Source organism: Tupaia chinensis, unplaced genomic scaffold (assembly GCF_000334495.1).
Source record: "Tupaia chinensis unplaced genomic scaffold, TupChi_1.0 Scaffold143631_1, whole genome shotgun sequence".
Taxonomy (NCBI): domain Eukaryota; kingdom Metazoa; phylum Chordata; class Mammalia; order Scandentia; family Tupaiidae; genus Tupaia; species Tupaia belangeri.
The window spans coordinates 1,483,065-1,508,894 of record NW_006203479.1 but is presented as its reverse complement, the minus strand read 5'-3'; the positions used below and the strand labels follow the sequence as shown (position 1 = coordinate 1,508,894).

Below are 25,830 nucleotides of genomic sequence, written 5' to 3'. Positions count from 1 at the left end.
AAGGAAGACAGTGCCCTCCAATGGGATGTAGTCACACCACAGTCTTTTCTCCTTCACTTCTCTATCCCATTGGGATTTGGGGCACACATGCACACACATGTGCCTGGTTGTTCCTCGTTAACCCACTGGGACTGGTATTCAAAGCACAATTGGGCATGTAGGATCTGGCTCCCTTTACCTCTCAGCTATGGGACTAACCATTGGTTCTTCTATTTAAGACAACAACAGTGTTCCTCTGAAGAGCTAGATAATCAACATGTTGAACAATCATGAATTATTTACTCTTGAGTTTTAGAAATTTACACATAAAAATGAGGGGAAAATATTCCATACATTGCAATGCTCAAGCTTTTAAACAGTGAGAGGATCCCATTGTCTCATATGGATGGAACAAAGGTTAGAGATGAGACCAGAGAAAATCTCAGAGGCCAGATTGCAGAGATCCTCATGTAAGAGACAAAGAAATGTGGACTTTGTATTGGAGAAAACAGATGCATTAAAGAGGTTTTGTCACAAACCTGGCCCAATTAAATGTGCACATTATGCTGTGCTTTGTAGAGACAGTAGGAAAGATGGCTTGGAGATTATGAGATTGTTAAATTAGACTCACTGAAATAGTCTGAGCCTTGGGCCAACAGGTAGCTTGGTAGTTAAGGCAGCTGGATCCCACATGGCTGACTCCATGGTTTGAGTCCCAGATCTGGAGGTCTGAAAAACACACTGGGTTAAGTGTGCAAGCATGCCCAAAATCCCAAGAGGAGAATGGAGAAGATGGGATTGCAGTGTGACTATCCCACCTGGGGGGTGGGGGTGGGGATTTCTCACTTCTCCCCTCTGTCTCTTTCCAGTAAGCACACATGCCCTATGGTTAAAAATAATAATAATAATAATAATAATAATAATAATAATAATAATTGTATGAGCCTAAAGAACATCATCTACCACTACCATTGTCACAACAAAAAATGAAAGAAGGGATAGAAAGGAGCAAATAAACCAGAAATATACATGACAGGACTTAATACTGAGTAAGTGTCAATATACAAGAAATATATTAACATATAGATATGTAACAGTAGCTTCATATAATAACAGTACATATAGAACAATTATAATTCCTTTAGCTAGTCTTCTGTAGCATTATTTACTGTCTGTATAAGACGGTATTATGTGTATACATGGGTATATATATATAATTTATTTACCAAATTCCTACCATTGTATGTTTAGAAAATTATAAAACCTTATTCTCATGGTTCAACGTTGCACACATCTATGGTTATTTTCTTAGGAAATTACTCTATATATGCAGCTTCTAAACTAAATAATATGTATACTTCAAAGATATTTTCAGCCAAAGATTATATTTAATTTTAATAATTAAAACTATATAAATTCAGAAAAATTTTAAAAATGTTTATTTTGAAAAACAGTAGAAACTTAATAACAAGATGATAATCAATTTTACTATATTTCATTTGCTATTTGGAAGACACTTAGGCATCAGGAAAAAATTGCTTGGACATAAAACGTGGCAACTCTGCAACCATGTCTAAATCGTTTGGACAAAAAAAGTATACAATTTGTTGTTAATAACTTAAACATTAAGAACACAGACCACGGGAACCAGCAGTTAGTGTAATGGCTATGTCGCTGGACTCCCACGTAGTCGACCGCGGTTCGTGTTCCGGACCCAGTGGCTTAAAACTCACACAGGGTGTGTGTGAGTGCATGCCCAAGATCCCGAGAGGAGAATGGAGGAGAAGGGATTGCAGCGTGACCATCCCCCCTGGGGGGTGATTTCTCGCTTTCTGTCTCTATGTCTCTCTCTGTCTGTCTGGCGAGCACACGTGCCCTATAGCGAAAACCTCTCAAAAGAAAAAAATAAAAAAGAACACGGACCAAAAGCAAGCTGAAATTTGCCTCAACCATTTAAATGTGTACTATTATACTATTGTATATGAAGCTATAAAATGATACCATTGATGCAGTAAGGCTATTCTAATAGTCCAAAACACAGCAGCAAAACATTTATATTCTATCCATGAAGGAGGGCTGTGTTGGTCAAAATGAGTGGAACAGGGTGGGACATGAAATTGAACAGTTCTGTGAAAAGAGAAGAGGGGGAAAAGGCGATTAAAATGGGACCAGCAGGTGGCGTAATGGTTATGTTGCTGAACTCCCATGTAGTCGACTGTGGTTTGAGGCACAAACATGGTGGCTTGAAGTGCATGCCAGGCACAGGTGCGTGTGTGCCCAAAATCCCAAGAGGAGAATGAAGGAGAAAGGATTGTGACATGGCCATTTCCCTGGGGGATGATTTCTCGCTTTCTGTGTCTCTGTTCCTCAGGTGAGCAAAAATGTCTCTCAGAAAAGTACCTGGAGTACTTCATCTAGTTCTTACAACTTTAATTTTTTTTTATTTCGCTGGTGAAACTATGTAAATAAATAAAACAAATAAATAAAATAAATAAATATTCTTCAAGTTATTACTTCCAGAGCTGCTAAGGATTATTAGGCAGAGGAGGATTCTGAAAGTTTTTGTAAATAATTATATTAAACCACAAAGAAGACTGTCGTCCAAAGATGAACTTGGATTTCATTCCTGTCTGCAAGTGTCAAATATTTTCTAAAGAATCTATCTGCCTGAATAGGTCACTCCACAGTAGAATTAGAATAAGTTTAGACCACGAGCAACACAATACAAGAAAGAAATGCAAAGTCACAGAAGATTGCCCCAGAACTTAGTTGTATAGCTACAATGAACATTAATGACACTAACTCAGACAATATTTCCACATAAAAACTGCCCGGCATGTCCATTATTTTAATAGCAGCCTGAAATTTCACATACTGGGAGCATCTCGCATGTATTGTCATGTGTGCACAGAAGAAATTTCTAAGTCTGTGAAACTCAAAATTAGCAAAAAAGGCTTTTTTCTGTTTTCAATAAACTTAGACAAAGATCAGAGTAAATGAATGTCTCTATGAAAAAGGGGGGAAATAAAAAACTTCCCATTTTGCTTTCATGTACAGCTTATACATAAAAAGTGTTATTCATATAATCTGCCATGCCTAAGGTTACATAGACCATTATTTGCCAAAGCCATTTAAAAACTAAATATAATAGTTACTTATAATTGCAACACTTGGAAAATATAAAAGCTACTTATAATTGCAATACTTGAGACTTGCAATCCTTTTTAAATGATTAAGTAAAGTTTATATGTTGCCATTAGAAGAAAGAAACAATGAACACTCTTGTAGAATTTTCCCCAAGAATATAAAGTTCAGGCATAAAGAATCCCTGTTCAGCTCCCAGAACAGTTCCAAGAAAGCACTCTATACCTACCTTTTTGCCCTGTTACTTGTCATTAGGATCCCTTGGCATTGAGATATCCTCTTCATTCTGTCTTCTTAACGTGTTTCATCTTCCGAGATCACTAATTAATTGTATGGGTCATCCTGTCAGTTCATTACTTCCCAGCATCATTGAAGTATCTTGGTCTTAGTAAATTATTTTCATCTCAAAGCAATGGGAACTTTTTCCGAATCTTAAAAATAAAGTCTTACTCTATTTGTTTAAATTTTATTTACTTGAATTTGTTTTAATCTTTTGGTCTAGCAGCCCATGATAAAAATCTGTTCATTCCCATCATTGTGAAGACCAGAGAGAGAACAAAGTGGCAGTAAGAGTCAGAACCTTTGGTCTAAGAATAGGGTATGGGCTTGGGGGAGAACCAGCACCCTGCCAGGATGGACAGCGCAGTCCCTGCCTCTGCTCACCTGGATTCTTGAATCCTGTTTCCTAGTCCTCTCTGATCTTGCCATTGTCCTGGGAAACTCAATCTTGCTTTCCTAATCATACCATATTGCTGTGTAAAGATTAAGTAAGAAAATGCTTGTAAAATACTTGGCACCTTCGTAAATACTCAGCAAATAGAAGGGTTTATATAATATTATGTTTCCTGATCTTTGCTTTATTGTCTCTTACTTTTTTATTTTGGCTGGAGTTTAGTTAGGTTTTTTGCTTTGTTTTACAGCTTCACCCTTTCCTTCTTACCCCACTTCCTACTTGTTCCATCCTTGGTTTTGATTTGTCACTTCATCCTCAGCCATACAGCCGAGTCCTGACTTTTTATTAATCAATACAAGTCCTTGGCAAAGTGACTCTATAGACCTTAAATTGAAAATGCCTTTAGGATTTCCTGGGGGGATCTAGAAAACACACTCAAATAGCATGATATTTTTTAAAAAGGTATTTTTCAGTAAAATATTCAAGCTCCATGTGGAACTCTAAAATGCATTTAGCTTTACGTATTACCATTTATAAACACACACACACACACACACACACACACACACACACACACAGATACCCATGCATTGTGATTCATATACATTCATCTTTTCAATGATCAGTGTTGTGGAAATCACTATTTATGACAGGAATTATTTATGTCCTTCCACTGTAAACCTGTCTATACTAGTTACTGAAATTTACCTGAATATATAGAACCAATATACTGAATAAAATGTCAATATCATATCCCAATAACTTTCCTATAATACCAGTACATCAAAATCTCATTCCTTTAGACATTTTCTAACTTATTCAAAGAAGTCAGAGTGGAATTCATTTTTCTCTTCTGCTCATTAAAATGTCCTCCCAATAACTCAAGCTGAAAAGCTCTGGAAAATAGAAAATTATGAAAGAGAGAAAGTTCAAAATTAAGAAGGCTGATAACTGTTTTGAAAAGACTAGATTCATCATGGTAAATGATTCTCTTCCCTATCAAGTCATACATCTAATATATACTCAATAAATAAGTTCTAATTTAAAGTTATCTTCGGTGGTCATTAACAGGTTGCTAGGTCTGAATGGCATTTCAGAGTGTAAAAATGTATTTTAGTCTTCTCCTGATCCTTTTATCATGAAGACTGATTGAATATGTATTGCATTCTCTAACCTTGTGGAACTAATGACACCTTTCTGCATAAGGCCTCGTTTAGGAACCGGTCTCAAAAATTCCAAATTAAAACCTCCACTTTGAGATCCATTTCACTTTGTATCCTGTTGACAACTGCTGCTTACCCTTTGAACTTTCATGCTTCTGGGACTGGCAAAATGGGTGCAATTTTCCTCAGAACCATTGATTGATTGGATCCCTGAAAAATGGGGTTGCTAATGGCACTAGAATTTATATCGTGGTTTTATATAGTGGCTTAGGTCTCACTATAATTATTTTAAAACATTAAAAGCTAATATATCACTACGGAGTGGCAGGTTCTGACTCAACTGCGGTCTTGCTTCACGCTGTGTGACAAACGACCAGTCCCCTAGACAGTATTTCCTCTCTCAGCACCTTTTCCAGCCTTCATTTCATGGCCAGGTTTGTAGCAAAATCAGTAGGTGAAAAGAAACGAGGATAAGAAGAAAAGAGAATAATCTTTTGAGACCAACCATCTGAAAACTGGGATGTGGATATATTTAAAGAATCATGGTATAGGCCCTGTTCAAATCATATGTTAAGTGTTCCTTATTCATTTTTTCCCTCTGTTTGGAAAGCAAATAGACAATTTATATATCTTTTTTCTAATTTAAATGGAACGATTTTTAAAGAATTTATTTAATTTTATTTATTGTTGGTTTTCTTTTTTTCATTTGCTCTAGGGCATGTATGCTCCCCAGAAAGAGACAAAGAGAGGGAGAAGGAGGGAAAAAAGAGGAAAAGTGAGAAAACAAGTCCCAGGTCTTGTACTCAAACTGTAGTTGGCCACGTGGGAGTTCAGCATCTCAACTACCACACCACCTGCTGGCCCCTAAATACAAATATTTAAATAATTATCTAGTTAGATATATGGATTATATAGTTCATATATCTATGGATACTAATGGCACTAGAATTTATATCGTGGTTTTATATAGTGGCTTAGGTCTCACTATAATTATTTTAAAACATTAAAAGCTAATATATCACTACGGAGTGGCAGGTTCTGACTCAACTGCGGTCTTGCTTCACGCTGTGTGACAAACGACCAGTCCCCTAGACAGTATTTCCTCTCTCAGCACCTTTTCCAGCCTTCATTTCATGGCCAGGTTTGTAGCAAAATCAGTAGGTGAAAAGAAACGAGGATAAGAAGAAAAGAGAATAATCTTTTGAGACCAACCATCTGAAAACTGGGATGTGGATATATTTAAAGAATCATGGTATAGTCCTTGTTCAAATCATATGTTAAGTGTTCCTTATTCATTTTTTCCCTCTGTTTGGAAAGCAAATAGACAATTTATATATCTTTTTTCTAATTTAAATGGAACGATTTTTAAAGAATTTATTTAATTTTATTTATTGTTGGTTTTCTTTTTTTCATTTGCTCTAGGGCATGTATGCTCCCCAGAAAGAGACAAAGAGAGGGAGAAGGAGGGAAAAAAGAGGAAAAGTGAGAAAACAAGTCCCAGGTCTTGTACTCAAACTGTAGTTGGCCACGTGGGAGTTCAGCATCTCAACTACCACACCACCTGCTGGCCCCTAAATACAAATATTTAAATAATTATCTAGTTAGATATATGGATTATATAGTTCATATATCTATGGATATATAGATTATATATACTTTTTTAAAAAGTTTCTTTTTTTCTTCCTTGAGTGAGAGAAAAAGAGAGGCAGCCACCTCTAACAGTGTTTTTCTGCTGTAGTTCATCCCCAGCCTCAGCAGGCCTCAGATCATGGGCACACGTGAGCCCAGGATGTCACAAAGGCTTCCAGACACGAACCCAGAACCTTCCGAGATGGGTCAGTCTGATTGTGCATTTTTTTGTTGTTGTTGTTGGTTTGGTTGTTTCTTTCTTGCTGTGCCACCATCGGGCACTGGTAATTGACATACATTGATACACGAAGAAACTGAAGTATCAATCAAATAATTTAACAACTGAAAATAAATTTAAAATACATGAAGTCAAATAGGGTTTAAAATTAAAAACAAACAATCAAACAAATAAACTGGAGACATGGAAATTGACTCTTCAAATTGAAGTATACTTCTGAATCAAATGTCTCTAAAACTTTCTAGATGTTTTAAAGGCTTTGTTTGGATATCTTTTTTTCCTCTTTTTCAGTGGAATTTCTAAAGTTTTAATTTTGGTATATTAGATAGAAAATTTCTGCCTCATGTGCACTTTAATCTTTTTCTAAAATCTCAAACTTACAGTCATTTTATTTTCTTTTTTTTAAAAGCACCTGGCATGGTGGCTAAGGTGGCTGAATCCCACATGGCTGACCTGTAATCAAGTCCCAGACCCAGCAGCTTGTGAGACATGCTGGGAGCGTGTGTGTGAGCACCGAATCCTGCAATCAGGGGGAGATGGAAGAGGAGGGATTGCAGTGTGACCATTCCCCACAGTGGGAGCAGGGGAGTGGGCAGTGCTTTCTAGCTTTCCCCTCTCTCTGGCAAGCAGCTGCACATGCTCTCTGGTAAAATTTTTTTAAAAAAAAAGATGAAAAGAGAGAAAAGAGTCTTGCTACCGGTCCCAAGGAGCTGGGCCTGGAGGTGTATGCCCCGACATCAGCCTTTATGTGTGCTGAGAGTCGTACCTGGGTCTCTCACATGCTACTTGCCTTAGCTCTGCTGAGTAGCATCACCCCACCACTGCAGTGGCGGGGTCTTGGACTTACACCTTTAAAAAGCAGAACATTTTCTAGCATATCTAAAGTCAAATTAGGGCAGAAAAGATGCTGATGTTTGGTTTCTTTCCTATTTATTTTTTAACAATACCTCTAAAATAGCAAAATGGAACAGATACAAAAGCATGAATTCAAAGGCTGAAGATATTTCTAGGGGCATTTCTTAATAAATGTGTATGGTTTTGGCAAAATAACAATTGTGGAAAACGTACAAGTGGTAGAAAATATTCTGAATGTCAATAAGGGATTGGGATACATTTCTCCATAGTATTTGAAATTTTGTTGCCATATTAATGTTCTGAAGGTGTAGTCTTATTTATAAAGATGTGTATTACTATTATTATTTATTTGTGATAGAGAATGTGTGTGTGCACAAAACAGAGAGAGAGAGGAGCACCTTCCATCGAGGCCTGGTCATGCTGTGGCTTTTCCCCCAACCCCCAACCTCTAGCTTGTTAGGATCTTGAGCATGCACACATAACTGGCATGTTTCAGGTCAACCAGTCGAGGGATCCAAACCACAGCCAGCCACGTGGCTTCCAGCATTGCAGGGTAGCATGTGCCTGACTGTGCCATAGAGGCTAAGCCTATAGTTTTATTTATCTGTTTGTTTTAAGTTTATTTATTTACTTCCATGAGTGACAGAGAGAGAGAAAAAGAGAAGCACCTCCAACAGGGACCGTATGCCATGATCCACCTCCAGCCTTCAGCCAGCCTGTCATGAGCACATGCATATCATATCTAGCATAGTCAGGAAGAGCACCGGACTTGTACTGGGAACTTCCCATGTGGGATTGCCTCTCAGAGTATCATATGTCATTACTGTGCTACCATTGGGTCTCCAGTAGTCTTATTTTTAAAATTAACATTTACAAGAGCAGTTTTGATAGAAACTGGTAAATGCACAGAAAAAGCAATACGCAAATACATTTTCCGTTGCATGGCAAAATGGCAGGGTGTTTGCTGCAGGGTGTTACGTACTACATTGACCCACTGTGCTTTGTGCTAAAGCCGATTTCATTCACCATGAATACTGTAAAATGCAGCTCTAAGGGCTACTCGGTATCTTAATAAACAGCTGTGTACACTATCAATAGAACCGTTCCATTTTAGACATTTAAAAGCTTCTTTATAAAAATCTCTTACAAAGTAGAAAAGACCTTGTAATTTCAATGGCATGTCAGAATCTCTCAAAGAGTAAATTTACCAATTCAAGATGGGTTAACTAGTCCCATAAAAAAAGGACTTGGCTAATTAACATTCTGGAGAGATTTATTTGTCTGACCCAATAGAGTTCATGTATAACAAGCTACTTAGAATAAATTTAGTGCAGTTTATTCATGCTATCATTAGGGTTTCCAGCAGAACTGAATATAAAGTAATTAGTACAGTAGGAAAAACAAGATTTCATTAAATAAGACGTAGAGGAAAGATTTACACCAAGAGTTCTCCTTGCCATCACTGCCACTCCCCTTGGATATAGGAAGGTTAAGCAGCTGGTGGAGCTTAACTTGTGGGGAATCCTGATAAACACTATATATTGCTCACTCGTATGTTATTTTTTTTAAATTTGGTAGAGGATGTGTGTGCTCCCTGGAGAGAGAAACAGAAAGTGAGAACATACCCCCCCAACAGGGGTGACCACAATCCCTTCTCCTCATTCTTCCCTCCTTTTGAGCTTTTGAGCAGGCACACACACCTGGTGTGTTTCTCAAGCTTCCAGGTTCAGGACTCGACTGCACAGTCAGCCATTTGAGATCCAGCGGTTTTAATCACCAGGCAACCTGCTGGCCCCATTCATATATTACTAACATGGCACTTGAACGAGATATTTCAGCAGCAATTACCTCAAGCATTTTGACTATTACTTGCAGTATAACTGTGTAAAACTATAACGTAGCCCACCTTATAAACTGGGAATGTGAAAATGGTGACTTAGTGGGCTGTTTTTATTTCTTAGTTCAGTAGAAACAGTGGGAATTCTATATAGACAAGTAAGGAAAACACTGTGAAAGCGAGACGTTGCCAAGTTTTACTTTCTTGTGTGGGTAATAAAATTAAATTCAGTTTTTTTTAAGAATTATTTATTTATTTAATTCCATTTGTTATTATTATTTTTTTTTTAATTTAGCCAGAAAGAGACAGACAGAAAAGGAAAGCGAGAAAGTAAGTTACCAGGTCCAGGACTCAAACCATGGTTGGCTATCCAGTGCCTTTAACCACTACACCACCTGCCAGCACCTAAATTTTAGTTTAATTTTTTTAATAGAAGTTGCACTTCTATTAAAGTAGGCACTTCAAAGGTAAGTTAAAATCAGTATATAACACTTTTGTGGTAAAACTAGTGGACATCTAATTTGATCATAATTAAGATTCTTATTTAAAAGAATTATTTATTTAATTTTATTTAGTATAATTATTTTTCTTAATTTTGCTTAAGGGGAACATATTCTCATCAGAGAAAGAGGGAAAGCAAGAAAGCAAGCCATCAGGTCCAAGAGTTAAGCCATGGTCAACCATGTGGGAGTCCAGCACCTTAACCACCATGCCAGCTGATGACCTTATAACTAAGTATTGATTTGTCATTTTTCAATCTATTCATCAGAAATATTCCATAATACTGAGTTCAGGAAAATAAAGTTCACTACCAGTATTAAACCTGAAATTTCAAGAATTATGAAAATTACCTCCTTCAATAGGAGGTCCTAATGTTGAAATAGCATTCTTTTTTATATTTGCTTAGAAGAACATTCTTATTTTAAGTAATTATGTTCAGATGGTATTTGTATGTGTAAAAGAATTCTATTAATTAAAAAAGTTAAATGCATTAAAATATTTAAAATATTAAATTCTATGCTTTAACTGTATAATTAAATTGCATAGTTTAAAATCAATGTTAATATTATATATAAACTTTAATATTTTAATGACCAACATATAAAATACATTAGACAGTAAGATATGTTATTATTTAACTAATGTGGAACTCTTCAGAACAGAAGAGCATTAAAAATATAAGCATTGGACAGAAAGAACTACTTATGAGAAGCTTTGCATGTACTAATATTTTTTAATGAAAATGTAATTATTAAGTTAGAGAAATCTTACTATGCATAAAAAATTGTCATTTCAATGACATGATATAATGCCTTCTAGCCTACTTTTGTTTATCTGCAGATAGACTTATAAGCCAATTCAGAACAATTTGTTCAAAATCAACTGAATAACAATAGAGAAGTGATGTTACCTATCACTATTTTTTTAATAAATGGTATTATAAAATATTTTTAAAATTCTTAACACTGTGTAAGACATAAAAAACATCATTTCTTCCATCAAATAACTTCTCTTCATAGGTTCTATTGAAATAAAATAATTCAAAACATTTAAAAGATTACATGTTCACAGACGTGTGTAAGAATATATTATATGGTAGCATAAAATGTCCAGATTTCCAAAGTAGGAGGCTACTCTGTCATGTGCATGACACACAAGTGCACATGCATTCTCTATCATGTATGAAAATGGATAGACTTGTAAAAAAAAAGACCACATGGGGGCCAGCAGATGGTGTGGTGGTTAAGGCATTGGACTGCCACATGGCTGACTGCAGTTCAAGTCCGAGACCTGATGCTTGATACTCATATCAGGCACATGTGCATATGTGCCCAAAATCCCAAAAGGAAAATGGAAGAAAAGGGATTTTGTTGTGGCCATTCACCATGGGGGATGATTTCTCACTTTTTCTCTCTTTGTCTCTCTTTGTCAAGTATGCATGCCCTGTGGCAAAATCCTAAAAAATAAATAAATAAATAATATAATAAAAGTTTTTTAAGTCACTTTTTTTTTGAGAGGTTTTTTTTTTTTTTTTTCACTCTAGGGCGCGTGCGCTCGCCAGACAGACAGAGAGAGACATAGAGACAGAAAGCGAGAAATCACCCCCCAGGGGGGATGGTCACGCCGCAATCCCTTCTCCTCCACTCTCCTCCCGGGATCTTGGGCACGCACGCACATGCGCCCGGCGTGAGTTTTAAGCCACCGGGTCCAGGACGCAAACCGCGGTCGACTACGTGGGAGTCCAGCGACATAGCCATTACGCTAACTGCTGGTTCCCTAAGTCACTTTTAAAAAATGTCAAAAAGAACATAAAAAAAAATGCTAACTTGGCCTTTTGTTCAGTACTGGGCTTCTAAGCCTATAAACCAGGTGAGTTCTGGGAACCAGATAAGAAACTAAATTACCTACTCAGCAAATGAGACTAGGTTTCTGCCTTCAGATCTAGAATTATTCTGTATACACATATCGAAAAGCACCTTAGCAGTTTATAAATAATAATCTATAGCTAATAGGTTATCAATTATGGAGGATATGTAAACAGTAGCACCTCTTTCATTTGGGGGAACATTATGATCAATAAACTATTGCTGTAGCTCTCTGAAGGTCAGCACACTCCAATTACCATTTATAAAGAGTAATGGCGCATTATGGCGATTCTACCTGACTCAGTTAGGCATCTGCACCCAGCCTGTACCAACCTGGCATAATGCACTCATTTTGCTATCAAGAAATCCAATTTATTGCAGCATTCCTCAATGTCACCTCAGCTACAGAGGACAAGTGCACAGAATTCTTCAGAGGTGCTTCCATCCTGCATGCTGCGATGTATTTTTTAGTGTCTCATGGAGGGAATGTCCCCCTCACACAAGGGAGGTGAGCGGGTTTTTCAGAACAGCATCATTCCAACATTTCTGGCCCATGACTGTCTGCAGTATGCCAGAGAAAGTGTGTATAGCTTACTTATGAAACTTGGTCGTTACTGGTTCATCGCTGAAGCATCCAATCTAACAAACTGCTACCATCACCACCAAATATTAAGTCAGCACATTGAATCTCCTATCTCAGATCATTTCCACCCATGATGGTCTGTCAATATTAGTCTATATTTACATTTCATCCTATCTGGCATAAAACTTTTATGAGTGGATTTCACACTTCTCTGAAAATTATTTGGGGACCTAACTGGTCCCTGGGAGGCACTAGGGGAATTGTGGGGAAGCCCAGAAAAGAGCAGTGAATTCCCCAGGCCTAGTTACTGAAAAGCATTTATGCAGAGAAAGACTGATTCCCTCAGGAGGGGTAAGAGGTTGCTTCCCAAAACGAGGAGGTTCAGAGGAATTTAAAAGTTCACATCAATGCCCTTCTTTTAGCATGAGAAACCTTACATAGCAGATTAGCTGGCAATTGAACTGGGCTGCATTTTCATCAAGCTTCATCTTGTCCTCGGTCCTCTCTACCCTATATGATAGAAACTGTAGAATTAAGAAATGCCTGCAAAGCTCTATCAAGACTTTCCAATTTTATTTTATTTCTGAGCTGGACTTGCTTCAGAGCAGTTAGCTGGAAAGACAGTCTTCAAAATCACTATATTGCCACAGCTAGTCGTCCAGGTCCTGGCATTCCACCTGTACCTCATCTCATGCCAGCAGTGGTGGCTGTCTGAACAAACATAACACAAGAACAGGCTTTGGGCTGTCCGTGTTCCCTTTTCCATCAGTATGCACAACACAGCTATGGAAGCAATCTAATCCTCAAGTCCTGTGTTTGTGGTTCTGTTTCTATAGGTGCTGCCCAATAAGAAACAGGGCACATTCTGTTTGGACCAGTGAGTAAAGTTTGCTAAAAGGACTATTTATAATGACGTGAGTGGAGTTTTCAGAAAGTAACAAGGGCAGGTGGTTTACCCCAAGGAGAGCTACTGTGATTACTAGACCTAAAGGTTAAGAAAAGGAAGAGTTATTAGAAGTCAAAAAGAGAATACATGAGCACGCTGCTCAAAAGAACTGTAGCCTTCAATAAGAGATGTAGTCGTTGCATTTGAAGTTATTGGAAATCATCCTTTCCTCTATAATTATGTCATTTATTTTATATATGCCCAGGCTCATTTGTACCAGTTTGTTTTCAGTTTGCTCTTTTATTTAATATTTTCTCTTAATTGCCAGAGGGCATGTTTACTCACAGAAGAAAGAGAGAGAGGAAGTACCCTCCACGGAGTATGGTCATGCCACAATCCCTTCTCCTTCATTTCTCCTTCATGTCATAATTTTGGGCATGCACACACACGTGCCCAGTATGCTTTTGTCAAAAATCATCAGGGTCAGAATTCAAACCACCTTCATCCATGTGGAATTCAGCTCCTTGAACCATTAGGTTATAGGGTTCATTTGAATTACACAAAACATTTACTTGTTCCAAATGTAAAGCTGAAAAAGTACAGTCCAAAATTTTATGTTTCTTTCATTTATTTCTTTCAAGAAAGAGAGAGAGAGAGAGATACCCCCAGCATGGTCTCACCATGCTGTTACTCTCTCTTTAGCTTCCCAGCCAGCTAGCCAGGATTACAAATGCCCTGCGTGTTCAGGTTTGCCCAGGATCTGAACCCAGACCTCCCATACGGCTCCAGTACTGCAAACCCCACTGCCTGTACCACCATGACTGGGCCAATCACAGAAAGCTTCATTCTATCCTCACCCCTTTACTCTGCTCCCAACCATCCCCTCTGATTTATTGGGGGGGGGGGTATTTTTCTATTTTCATTTTTGAAAACTAAGTGCATGTCCCTTCTTTTCATAGCCCAAAGCACACACTGTGAACATCAGGTACTGTGAGCTGTACCTGATGTTCTCTAGACTCTGATTGCTTTAGTTTTCTCGTGAAATAGATTATGTAATCATCGGCGGAGTGTGAAGACACAGGAAGAGGTTTTGGTGTTGAAACCTGCTGAAATAAGAATCTAGGAGGGAGGAAGAAAATAGCTAAGACAATGAAGAGTAGGGCCCAATACTCACTTGAGGGACCAGCAGGTGATGTGGCCATTGGGGTGCACCCAAGTCCCACATGACTGATTGCAGTTTGAGTCCCAGACCTGGCAACTTGCTTTTTCTCTCTTTCTCGTGAGCATGCATGCCCTATAGCAAAATTTTAAAATAATAATAAATAAATAATTCTTAAAAGAAAAACTCACTTGAAATTTGTAGTCATGGAAGTAAAACAGAGAACTTTAAAGCAGTCCACAGTTCTGCTGTATGATGCATGGTGTACACACAACGTAGGAAGAAAGTTGGATTTGACTCAGTTTGGGACTTTGCTAAGAGGATTTCAAGGGAGTTGAGGATAAATGTAATGGATTACATTCAAATCCCTGGATTTAAGCTGAGTAAGAGGGAAGTGTGTCAGGGACATCTGAGAGGAAATGAGGATAGGTGGTGGGGTCAGTGCATCTTATATCTTGTAAACTAATAGAGAGAGGAAATTCACAAGATTGAAAATGGTGGGGGTGTTGGAGTATTTGAAACTAGGCTTATGTTTACATCATTGCTAATAAGGATTATCTCACTATTAAAAACATAAAAGCAGAGTCACTACATTAAATAGAAAATAACTTTCATATAAATGAAACAGCACTTTTAGATACTAAGTGGTTTCTGTTGCCTGCCAAATGAAGTTTAAGATTCATCTTCCCCTTATAAAAATAGACTAAAAAGTTTAGACACCATTGTCGAAGTTTGGGATTCACCTTCACCTTATAAAAATAGACTGAAAAGTTTAGACACTTGTCACTATGCTGTGGCTTTATCGTTGTGATATTAAATATATGTGTGTGTGTGTGTGTATACATATATGTGTACACACACACACACACACAGAAGACAGGGCCGGCTCCATGGCCACGAGGTCAAGGCAGCTGGATCCCACATGACCAACTGCAACCGGCTCTCCCAGACCAGCAACTTGAGAAACACAATTGTTGCTTATGCGTATGTTCCCCAAATCCCAAAAGGGTGACAAATGGAGGAAAAAGAATTGTGACATACCCATTCCCCATGGGTGGGGGAGAGGCAGTGCTTCCTCCTCTCTCTCTGTCTCTCTCTATGACTTGCACATGCATGGTCTGTCAAAAAAAATTTAATACAGAAGATCATTGTAAAGGGAACAACTTTCTGACCATAACACAATGCGACTTTGTCTCTTTGATCACATAAAGCCATCTCTCATGCCAGTCATAGACATGTCATGTTGTGAGAGACTTGACCTAGTGTGATAATGGGTTCAGTGTACTGAATTTTATCATCTGTGACCAATGACAGACCACACTCATATTGGTCTCACTCATTACTCCCACACCCTTCCCCAAAACGAGACAAAACAAAAAAGAAAAAAATGGAAGAATTCACAAATCTGGTCATAACCAGTCTCTTACTTTGACTGTAAGTAAGCATCAAAGAATACACTAACATATAAAAGTGATTGGCTTACATTAAGCATTTCAGAGATGTCATGTACATTTTCTTCCATTGTGATGTATAAAATATGCTTACACTGGCAATGAATTTCATACAAATTGTGATAAATATTCTGTTTTTAAAATTACATGATTTTGTGTTAAACATTCTAATACTTATTAGTATGCCAACTGACCAACACCTTTGAACAGATTTAGTCACCAGGAATAGTTATAATGAAAAGTACATTGAAGCCCCATAGTGTAGTAATAAGTGCTGTGCTTTGGGAGCCAGATCTCACATGGCCAAACACAGTTCAAATCCCATTCAAATCCCACCCATGGGGAATGGGTATGTCACAATTCTTTATCCTCCATTTGTCACTCTTTTGGGATTTGGGGAACATATGCATAAGCAACAGTTGTGTTTCTCAAGTTGCTGGTCTGGGAGAGCCAGTTGCAGTTTGTCACATGGGATCCAGCTGCCTTGACCTCGTGGCCATAGAGCCGGCCCTGTCTTCTGTGTGTGTGTGTGTGTGTGTGTGTGTATTTAATATTGCAACACATTCCCAAGTAGGAAGTGCTTTTACCTTTTTCTCATCTTCTCTCTCTCTAGCAAGCACACACACCCTCTGGCAATTAAGAAAAAAAAAAAAAAGAAAAAGAAAAGAAAGGTATAATGAATTTTCTTTTTTTTTCTTAAAATTTCATAAAAGAATTCTATAGTCCCAGATTATAAAATAAAAATTTTGTTTTTCTAAATCTATGAGAAGCTGATTTACCAAACAACCAAACTGAAATTACTTTTCCATATTTTTAGGCAAATGCAAAGATGCACAAATATTAGCACAGAAAAAAGATTTAGCTATTGTATACACTTTTGTATGTATTGTAAGCGTCTTCTGTGACTGGTCCTTTCACTCTCTTTATGCCTTTTGAAATACATAGTATTAAGGTAGTTAAGTTTATCGATTTTTCTTTCACGCTAGCTCTTTTCTGTGCTTTAAGAAATTTTTTTCTACCCAAACTTGTGGACATATTCTCCTGTTATTTTCTAGAAGTATTTTTGTTTACCTTACATCTATATGTTACTTGGGATTGACTTTGGAGTATTGTATGAGTTAGGAGACAAATTTCATTGTTTTTCATACATATATTTAGTTGACTTAGTGTTATATAATAACCATCTTTTCTGTACATCTGTGTAATAACAGCTGGGTATAAATCAAGTGCCTAGGTATACATGAACTATAGTCTTGTACAAATACCAGACTGCCTTAATTGATGTACAAAATTACAATCAACTTGAACCAATCTTTTTTTTTCTGTTCTTGAAGAGTGTCTTGGCTATTTTTATCTTTCTGAAATTTTATGTAGATTTTACATTCAGCTACAAATGCACACACACACACTCAGAAACTGGGATTTCTATCGACAGTTCACTGACCAAATCTATAGATCAATTTGAGGAGAAGTTTTATCTCTGCTATATTGAATCTTTTGATAAATGAACATGATATATATTTACATTTATTTAAATTTCTTTTATTTTACTCAAAACAGTTTCATGTTTTATAATTTATATGTAATACTAGTCTTTCACATCTTTAGGTTTATTCCTAGGTATTTGATTTTTTTTAATGCAATTGCAAATGATTTTTAATTCCATGTTTTAAGTATTTGGTGCTTCTGTATACAAATATTTTTTAACACTGACTCTAGCATAAAAAACTGGTAATCATTATTCTCTTGAATTTTCTATGTACATATTCATATTATCTTCAATTTTAAATTTCATTTTATTCCAATTCTTCAATTTTTTTCTGTTGTTGTTTTCTTTGTTATACTACACTGTTTAGCACCTCTAACTTACTACTGAAGAGAAGTGATAACAACTTATAGCCTTCAAGACAGTCAAAAAAATTTTATTAGTGTGATATTTGCTGTAGGTCTTATAAAAGTACTCCTTATAAAAATAAGAAAATTGATTTTTAAATTTCTATTTGCTGTATTATTTCTAGTTTTATTAATATGTATGTTGAATTTTATATATGTCTTTCTGTGTCTACCAAAATGTTCATGTGATTTTTCTTCCTCATATTGCTAATATAGCGAATTACAATGATAGAATTTTTAATGCAAAACAAACCTTACTTTCATATAATAAAACCCATCTGTTTGTGTGCAGTTTTCAGTTTGCTGACTTATTTGTCTTTTGCATTTCCTATTATGTAAAAGATTGGCCTGTAATTTTCCTTTCTTGGAATGAACTTGTCAGGTTTTCTTATCCAAATTATGCTTTCTATATAAAATGGACAGAGTAATGTCTTGCATTTCTAATCACAAAGAGTAGGTGTAAATTTAGTTATTCCTCCAAATATTTGATATCTTTTGCCAGTAGGGTCTTTGATCTTGACTTTTCTGGTGCATAAATTTTAATTCTGGATGCAAAGCCTTTAATAGTTATAAGGTCATGCAAATGTTCTATTTTGTTTGGTAAAATTTTTTCTAGGAATTTGTCCATATCATCTCAATTTTCTAACTTATTGGCATAAAATTGCACTTGAGAGACTCTTGTTATCCTTCTGTGTTTCTAACGTCTATAACAATGTTCCCTTTTTCTTTTTGTTCTTGTATTTTTTGGTGCCCTCACTTGTTTTCACAATCAGTCCTAATAGCTATTTATAAGTTTCTTTCAAAGGACCCAACATCTATTGGATGAAACTTCTTTATTGTATTTTATGTCTATTTCATTAAATTTATTATTTCCTTCTTTTTATTTCCTTTAGGCTTAAATTGTTTTTTGTTTGTTTTCTTTTGTCTGGATTTTTACTTCTTAAACTGATAAGTAGCTCATTGATTGTCTGTTGTTGTTTTTTAAAAAATATACATTGCAGACTATCAGTTTCTCTCTCAACACAAATTTAGTTGTATTCCAAACTAGTAGGATAGTATTTTTATTCTCAACCAGTTCAATGTTGTTCATTTCTCTTGTCATTTTTTCTTGACCTATAGCTTAGTTTAATTGTATTTATTATTTTCCAAACATATGACTGTTTTTTTAATTTTTTTAGTCATAGCCCCACTTGACAAGGCCTGGATCTCAGTTTTCTTAACCTCCTAATCTCTGAAGGCTGTTTTGAAAGCATTCCTTAGCTTCTCAGTCTTTCAACTTTTTCTTTTTCAATTGGCATCCCCCCCCCCGCCGCCCCAGGAAAAGTAGTCCCAAATACTATGTAGGCTACCTTTCTGGGTTATCTTCTTGTCCAGGATTTTGATTCTTTAATTATTATAACCTCTTTAGTCCTGCAAATGCTGTATGTGTTTGATTTTTTAGCTGTAGAATCAAGATTCCTGTTAGTTGTAATATTTGACTTCTAAATGTACACATGAAATAAAATATTATTTGTTGAGAAACTCAACAAATATTCTTTCATATTGGTGATAACTACTTTCGTCAAGGGTAAAGACTTTATGGGAATGAGCCTCCAATTAGCCCTTTTGATCGTGAATTTATTGTTCTCCTTTTATTATATATATATTTCTTTCAGTCTTTAGCTATCATCTTATTCCCATTTTATTATTATATTTCCAATTAGTTGTTTTGTCCAGAAAAATCCCAACTGGATTTAAAAGTAAATATTTTCTTTTGCTTTCATCCTTTAAAAGCTGAGCAAATATTTCTTTTCCTTTGGAGAAGTATCTAAAATACATTATTATAAAATGCATTATAACTACATTTGAAAACTGTATTCCAAATATCAGAGGTTAGCCTGTTCTAAGTACATTACATCAGGAAAAGTGCTCAGAATATAACCAAAGGGTGCGCTTTCACTACAATTAAAATTTCTAGTATTGCATAGTGAGAACTAGTAGGTGGAATAAAAATATGTGTGATGTTACATGAGTTAAATCCCATTAAATCACATATGCATTGATGGACCTAAATAAATGTAATATTGTATCTCTTAGATTTATTTCCTCTACAAGTGTAAGTTCTTGTAGAAGGCCTATGAATATTTTATGTGTAGCATGTATTAGTCTGATAGTGTTGCCATAACAAAATACCATAGGTTCAGTGGCTTAACAACAGAAATTTATTTTCTCACTGTTTTGGAGGCTGGAAGTCCAACATAAAGATATCTGCAGGGTTGATTTCTCCTGAGACTTCTCTTCTCAGCATGCAGGTAGCTGCTTTCTGGTTGTGTCCTCACGTGGCCTTAACCTGTGTGCCTATAAGCCCTTAGTGTCTCTTCCCATTCTTATAAGACACGGTTATACTGGATTAAGGCCTTACTCTTTTTACCTCATTTTGTCTTAATTATTTCTTTAAAGGCCCTGTCTCCAAGTACAGTCACTTTGGGGGTTAGGTTTTCAACAGATGAATTTGGGGAGGGACACAATTCAGTGCATTATACGGCATATATTCATTCAACACACACTTACTGCCTTAAGGAACAGAGGCTTTTACTAGATGAGAAAGTATATTATAAGAAAGAAAAAAATCTAAAATCTAATATATTGTTATTTTTTAAACGATAAGAATATTGGCAGTATGGGGTGGTTGGAATTTATTTTCGCTAGAATGGTTGATAGAAGATCTTGCATGCACTTGCCAGAGAGACAAATAGGGTGTGGGGGCAACAAGCGAGAAAGCATCCCTGTGGAGTATGCCACACTGCAGTCCCTTCTCCTCCACCTTTCCCTCCTTTCAGAATTTTGGGCACGCAAGCATCCACATACACCTCATGTGCTGCCACATCTGGGACTAGAATCACACAGTCAGCCATGTGGGATCCAACTGTCCCAACTGCACCACCAGCTGTACCCTAAAGTCAGTGACTTCTTTAGATTACCTGGGGTCAGAAGGTGGACCAGTAGTCTAAAAACAGAGCCTAAGGACACTCCAGCATTTAAAAGATGAGGAGGAGAATTCTGTAACAGGACTGTAAGAGTGGCTAGTCACTTTGGAATAGAACAAAGCAATGTGACAAAGCCAGCAGCAATACATGTGATCCCAAATGATTAACAATCTATATTTCTAGAAGATTTAACCAGAAACCATTCTTTCAATATTATTTATTTAACTGGAAATCTGAAAACTTATGTTAAGACAGGCATAGAAGTATTGGATTGTTGGAAAAGTCATGGCATGTTTTTCTATGTTTTTCAAAACAAAAATGCATCATGTCTTTTCTGACAACCCAATATAATATCACCTAACAGATAATCAAGCCATTGAGAAGAAACATGTTATACTGAATATTTATAGTGCTTCTTTTTGACTAGGTCTCAGTCTTGTAAAGGAGGATTAAATATGAAGGGATAAAAATATAGAGGTCCATGCTAATGTTTTAAAGTGAAAAGATGTCTCACCACTTGAAGGTTAATTCAGCACAACACTTCCCTTAACCATGGTTAAACTTCCATGGTTTCAGTTACCCACGGTCAGTCATGGCCTAATATTTTAAGCAAGAGATAAAGATCACATTTATGTAACTTTTATGTCAACATGTTGTTAGAATTGTTTTATGATGATGATGATGATTAATATCTTACAGTGCCTAGTAGATTATATTATAGGTATGCTATATAGGAAAAGCCATAGCATGTATTGGGTTTAGTACACTCTGCAGTTTAAGCCATCCATTGGAGATCCCGGAACATGTCCCCCTGAATGAGAGGGATAACTGTTTTGAATGTGTATAATCTCAGACTCTCAATAAAAACATTTTTATGTTGTTTTCCTCTCTTTGCTTCTTTACACAGGTGGGGAGGTCCCGTATACAACTCTGGCTACCCGAATGATGATGGGGGCTTGGTGGCTATTTGCTTTGATTGTCATCTCCTCTTACACAGCAAACCTGGCTGCTTTTCTCACTATCACCCGCATTGAAAGTTCCATCCAGTAAGTAGACAAAGATTCCAGTAACCACAGGGTGTGACGAAAGAGGAGAAAGGCCAAAGCTGGTCAGGAATAAGTATATAGTATTGGTAGGATATTTTTTATAAAATAAAATGTTGGCTATAATTTGACTGTTGGTTCCCACATTTAATAATTTTAATGACTATGTCTGACCAACATTTTGAGAAGGAAGGAAAAGTCATGATGTAATTTTCTATTTTTCTATTCAATATGCATCATGATATTTCCAATGGTCGAATATGTATTGTCTAGAGAAAAGTTTCCCTGAAAAAGTTTTATCCATCCAAAAGCAAAATAGTTTGAGTTTTCTTGAAGTTGAACATTAATTTCTCAAAATCATGGCAATTCAAAATTAGAATAATTAGATATGGAAGGGAATTCTTTGGAGATTTATCTTGTCCTTAAAAGAAAAAACAAGAGTTCTTCTTTTAAAAAAAATATTAAAGGAAGTCCATTAGAAGCCACAAAATTATTATAGCATGATGGTAAAAAATCAAATTAGAAATTAATTATATATAAAAAAGGGAGATATTTTTCTTCATTTTGTTTATTTTACAAGTCAAAACTGTAAAATGTAAATAGTATTTTAAGTTATTTCGTTATTTTATTGATTCCTAAAAAAATGGTATTTCCATTTTCTCTTACCAAATCACGCTCTTCAGTTGTTTTCTAATTATCTCTTTGGTGCAGAAAGTTCGTAATCTCCCAATTTACTCCCCTTGTACTATGGATTCAAATGGATCTGAATTCAAACCTTCTGCCACTTATGAATTGAATGACCTTGTCGGTATTCCATAATCCTTGTTTAATATTTTATTTATAATTGGCACATAATAATTATACATATTTATTGGGTACAGTGGGATGTTTCAGTCCATGTATACATTGTCTAAGAATCAACTCAGGGTAATTAGCATATTCCTTACTTCAAACTTAAATCATTTCTTTGTGGCGCACAGAAGAGAGAGGGGGCGTGGTCATGCCACAGTCTCTTCTCTAAGCTTATCCATTGGTCCTCATTTGGGGCACTCAGGCACAAGTGTGTCTGAAGTATTTTTCAAGCCATTATGGGCAAACTCAAACCAACTCCCTGTACACAGAGCTTAGCCACTTTGCTGTGAGGCCATTTGCAGCATTATACTGTTAGTAATAAGGAAAATTATTCTAACAGCCCAGCTAAAAAAATTGGTAAAGTCATTAAAATTATGAAAATAATAATTAACATTTGTTGATCACTTACAAGAGTCAGATTTTGTGCAAAATAGTTTATACATATTGACTCTTTTAATACTTACACCTTCCAAAATACACCATCAATAACTGATTTGACAAATGATAAAACTGAAGTTGAGAAGGTAACTTGCCCAAAGCCTGCAACTATGTAAGTTGAGCAAAGTCTAGACCCTAAATCTTTCTGATTCATTAACCTATATTTCACCTGTAGTAGACTAGCTCCTATTCCACACACTTTAATGTCTGCATGGCCCTTTGATTTGAGAAAACACTACAAAGGATGGGTTATAGCCTTACCGATTGCTAAGTACAAGGATGAAAATGATGATACTCTGAACCATCACCTCGTCTTAGGAAACAGAGGTGAAACCCAGGGTGATGCTTGAATCAATTACATAGGTACATACCTCAACGTGAGCTAATTATATCTATAATCGATATCTGCTTTGTGATAAGACTTTTTGGAAGATAGAATCACCAGAAATCATATTAAGAAAAATGGTTTTATTCCATTATGAAATAAAAATTGAATGTCTTTGATATATACAGTGTGATAATTTGATATGTATTTATGTTTTGTAACGGTTACTACCATAAATTAAGCACCACCCATGCTTTACATTAAATCTCCCAAACACTTTCATCTTCTAACTGAAGTTTTGTACCCTCTGATCCACATCTCCCCATTTCCCTTACCGTCAAGGCCCTAGCAATCACCAGTGCTACCTCTGCTTCTTAGATTCCACACAGAAGTCCTACACACATGAATAGTGCAGTATTTGGCATAATGTCATCCAAGTTATTATAAAGGACAAATGAAGAACAGTTTTTAAAACTTAAAGTGGAATATTTCATCTCATTGACATACTTCTTATCCCTTATATTTAAGTTGTTCTGATGGTTAAGGAGTAGGACTCTCACATGGCCAACTGCAGTTCAAGTCCTGCACCTGGAGGCTTGCTTTCTAGCTTTCTCTCTCATGAGCACACATGTTCTGTAGCAAACGAAATAATAATAATAATAATGATTAAAAATTAAATAAATAATTCTTTTTAAAAATCTGTAAATTGTCACCTTTTAAATGTGACAAAACTCTATGTAAACTAAATCCAGACTCTATGTAGTTCACATCTGATTTTGAAGCATTTTTAAATAAATAAATGAAGTAAATTTGAAACTAAATTATTTTACATAGTAAACAACAACAATAATAATCATAATAGCATATAATATTGGGTCATCAAAAATGTTACAAGGTATTTTTCTATGTTTTTGTATGCAAAAATGCATCATGACTTTTCTGATACCCCAGTACTATGGCTAACATTCACTCATAATTTGTTATGAACGGGTGTTAAGCATATTACATATATTTTCTTATCTGTTGCTCATAATAACCCTAATCATATAGGTACTACTAGTATTGCCATTTTGCAGGTAAAGAGAAATAACTTTGAAATTAAATATTCAATATCACACAGTTAATAAGGATTAGAGGGGTGGGAATAGCCCATGCCCATCTGATACCAATTCATGGCCTTACCCACTGAAATCTGTTCCTGGTCCAGTGGCAGTTGCTACAGTTTGTTGGCTTGATCCGGTATCTCTCCGAGGTTACAGACATCATGGTGTGTGTATATCTGAGCTACCTAGTTATTAATAACTTCACCTGCCTCTGTTTTTATCTAATGTTTGGTAGCAAGGGGAGCAGAAGCCTCTCTCAGATTTTTATACCATAATGTTTCCGTAAAGTAAAACCTAAGGAAAAATATTGTAATTTCATATGATGCTTCCCTCAAGTGTAATTCTATAACCCAAAGTAACTGAACATTCATTTTTTAAAAAAAATGATTCCTTTTCAATGCCAGCCCAGCATGATTGAAAATCATCAGTGGGTATAATAAATCTCCACTTCCTTCTAATATTATCACTGGACTAATTTTAGAAGGGAAGAATTGGAACCAAATAAAAATTTTTTTAGAAAGCCAGATTCTCTTCCCAAATTTAAAGATATCTTCTAATTTCACGCCCCAGCTGTGTTGGTAAACATAACTGCCTGCAATATTTCTTGGAAACATTTAAAGTTTCAGTTGTAGGTAATGCCAGAGTTTCTTGAAACATTCTAATTTTTCTTACAGAAAAAAAAAGAAACGTTTTTCATATTGCCCTTCAATGCCATGCTTCTTAATCGTTTATAGTCATAACATTTGCCCATCATGAAATGAACCAGTGCATTTTCATGCACCTTCTTCCAGCCCAGTTTTGCCGTGCCATTGACAAACATACCAAACACACCCTTACTTCCCAAAGTCAAGGTCGCTAGCTTCTACAGACTAGGATGGGAAAAGGGAGAAAGCTTCTTTAGAACAGGGCGTTGACAATTTCTTAAAGTTGAGAGGAGAAAGCAAATTGATTTATCCTTAGGAAGTTGAATGTTACTCCTTTCAAGTTTAGATTTCTGTTGGTTCCTAACCTTGACAATAATACAGATTTTGAAAGTAAATTTTGCCTGGGAAAGCTAACCCATAACTTTAATTTTACATGCCTTCAATGATGGGAGCAGGAAAATACAACTATGATAGAATGAGACAGATTGTGACACTGTTGGCGTGAGCAATATTGATACACGCAGTTCAGTTTCTAAAGGGGAAAATGTCATTTGTGCAAGATTCTCATGATAGTTTGGACTGTTTCAATCTCACTGAAAAGTA

General features: G+C 36.1%; 1 protein-coding gene across 1 annotated transcript in view; it reads left to right on the top strand.

Annotated features, from left to right (window-relative positions):
* GRID2 (glutamate ionotropic receptor delta type subunit 2) overlaps nucleotides 1-25,830 on the top strand; it is a 392,388-nt gene that overhangs the window by 104,428 nt on the left and 262,130 nt on the right. Inside the window, exon 6 of the mRNA XM_006164500.1 lies at nucleotides 21,730-21,868. Coding sequence (XP_006164562.1) covers nucleotides 21,730-21,868 — 139 coding nt within the window. The remainder of the gene's footprint in view (nucleotides 1-21,729; nucleotides 21,869-25,830) is intronic.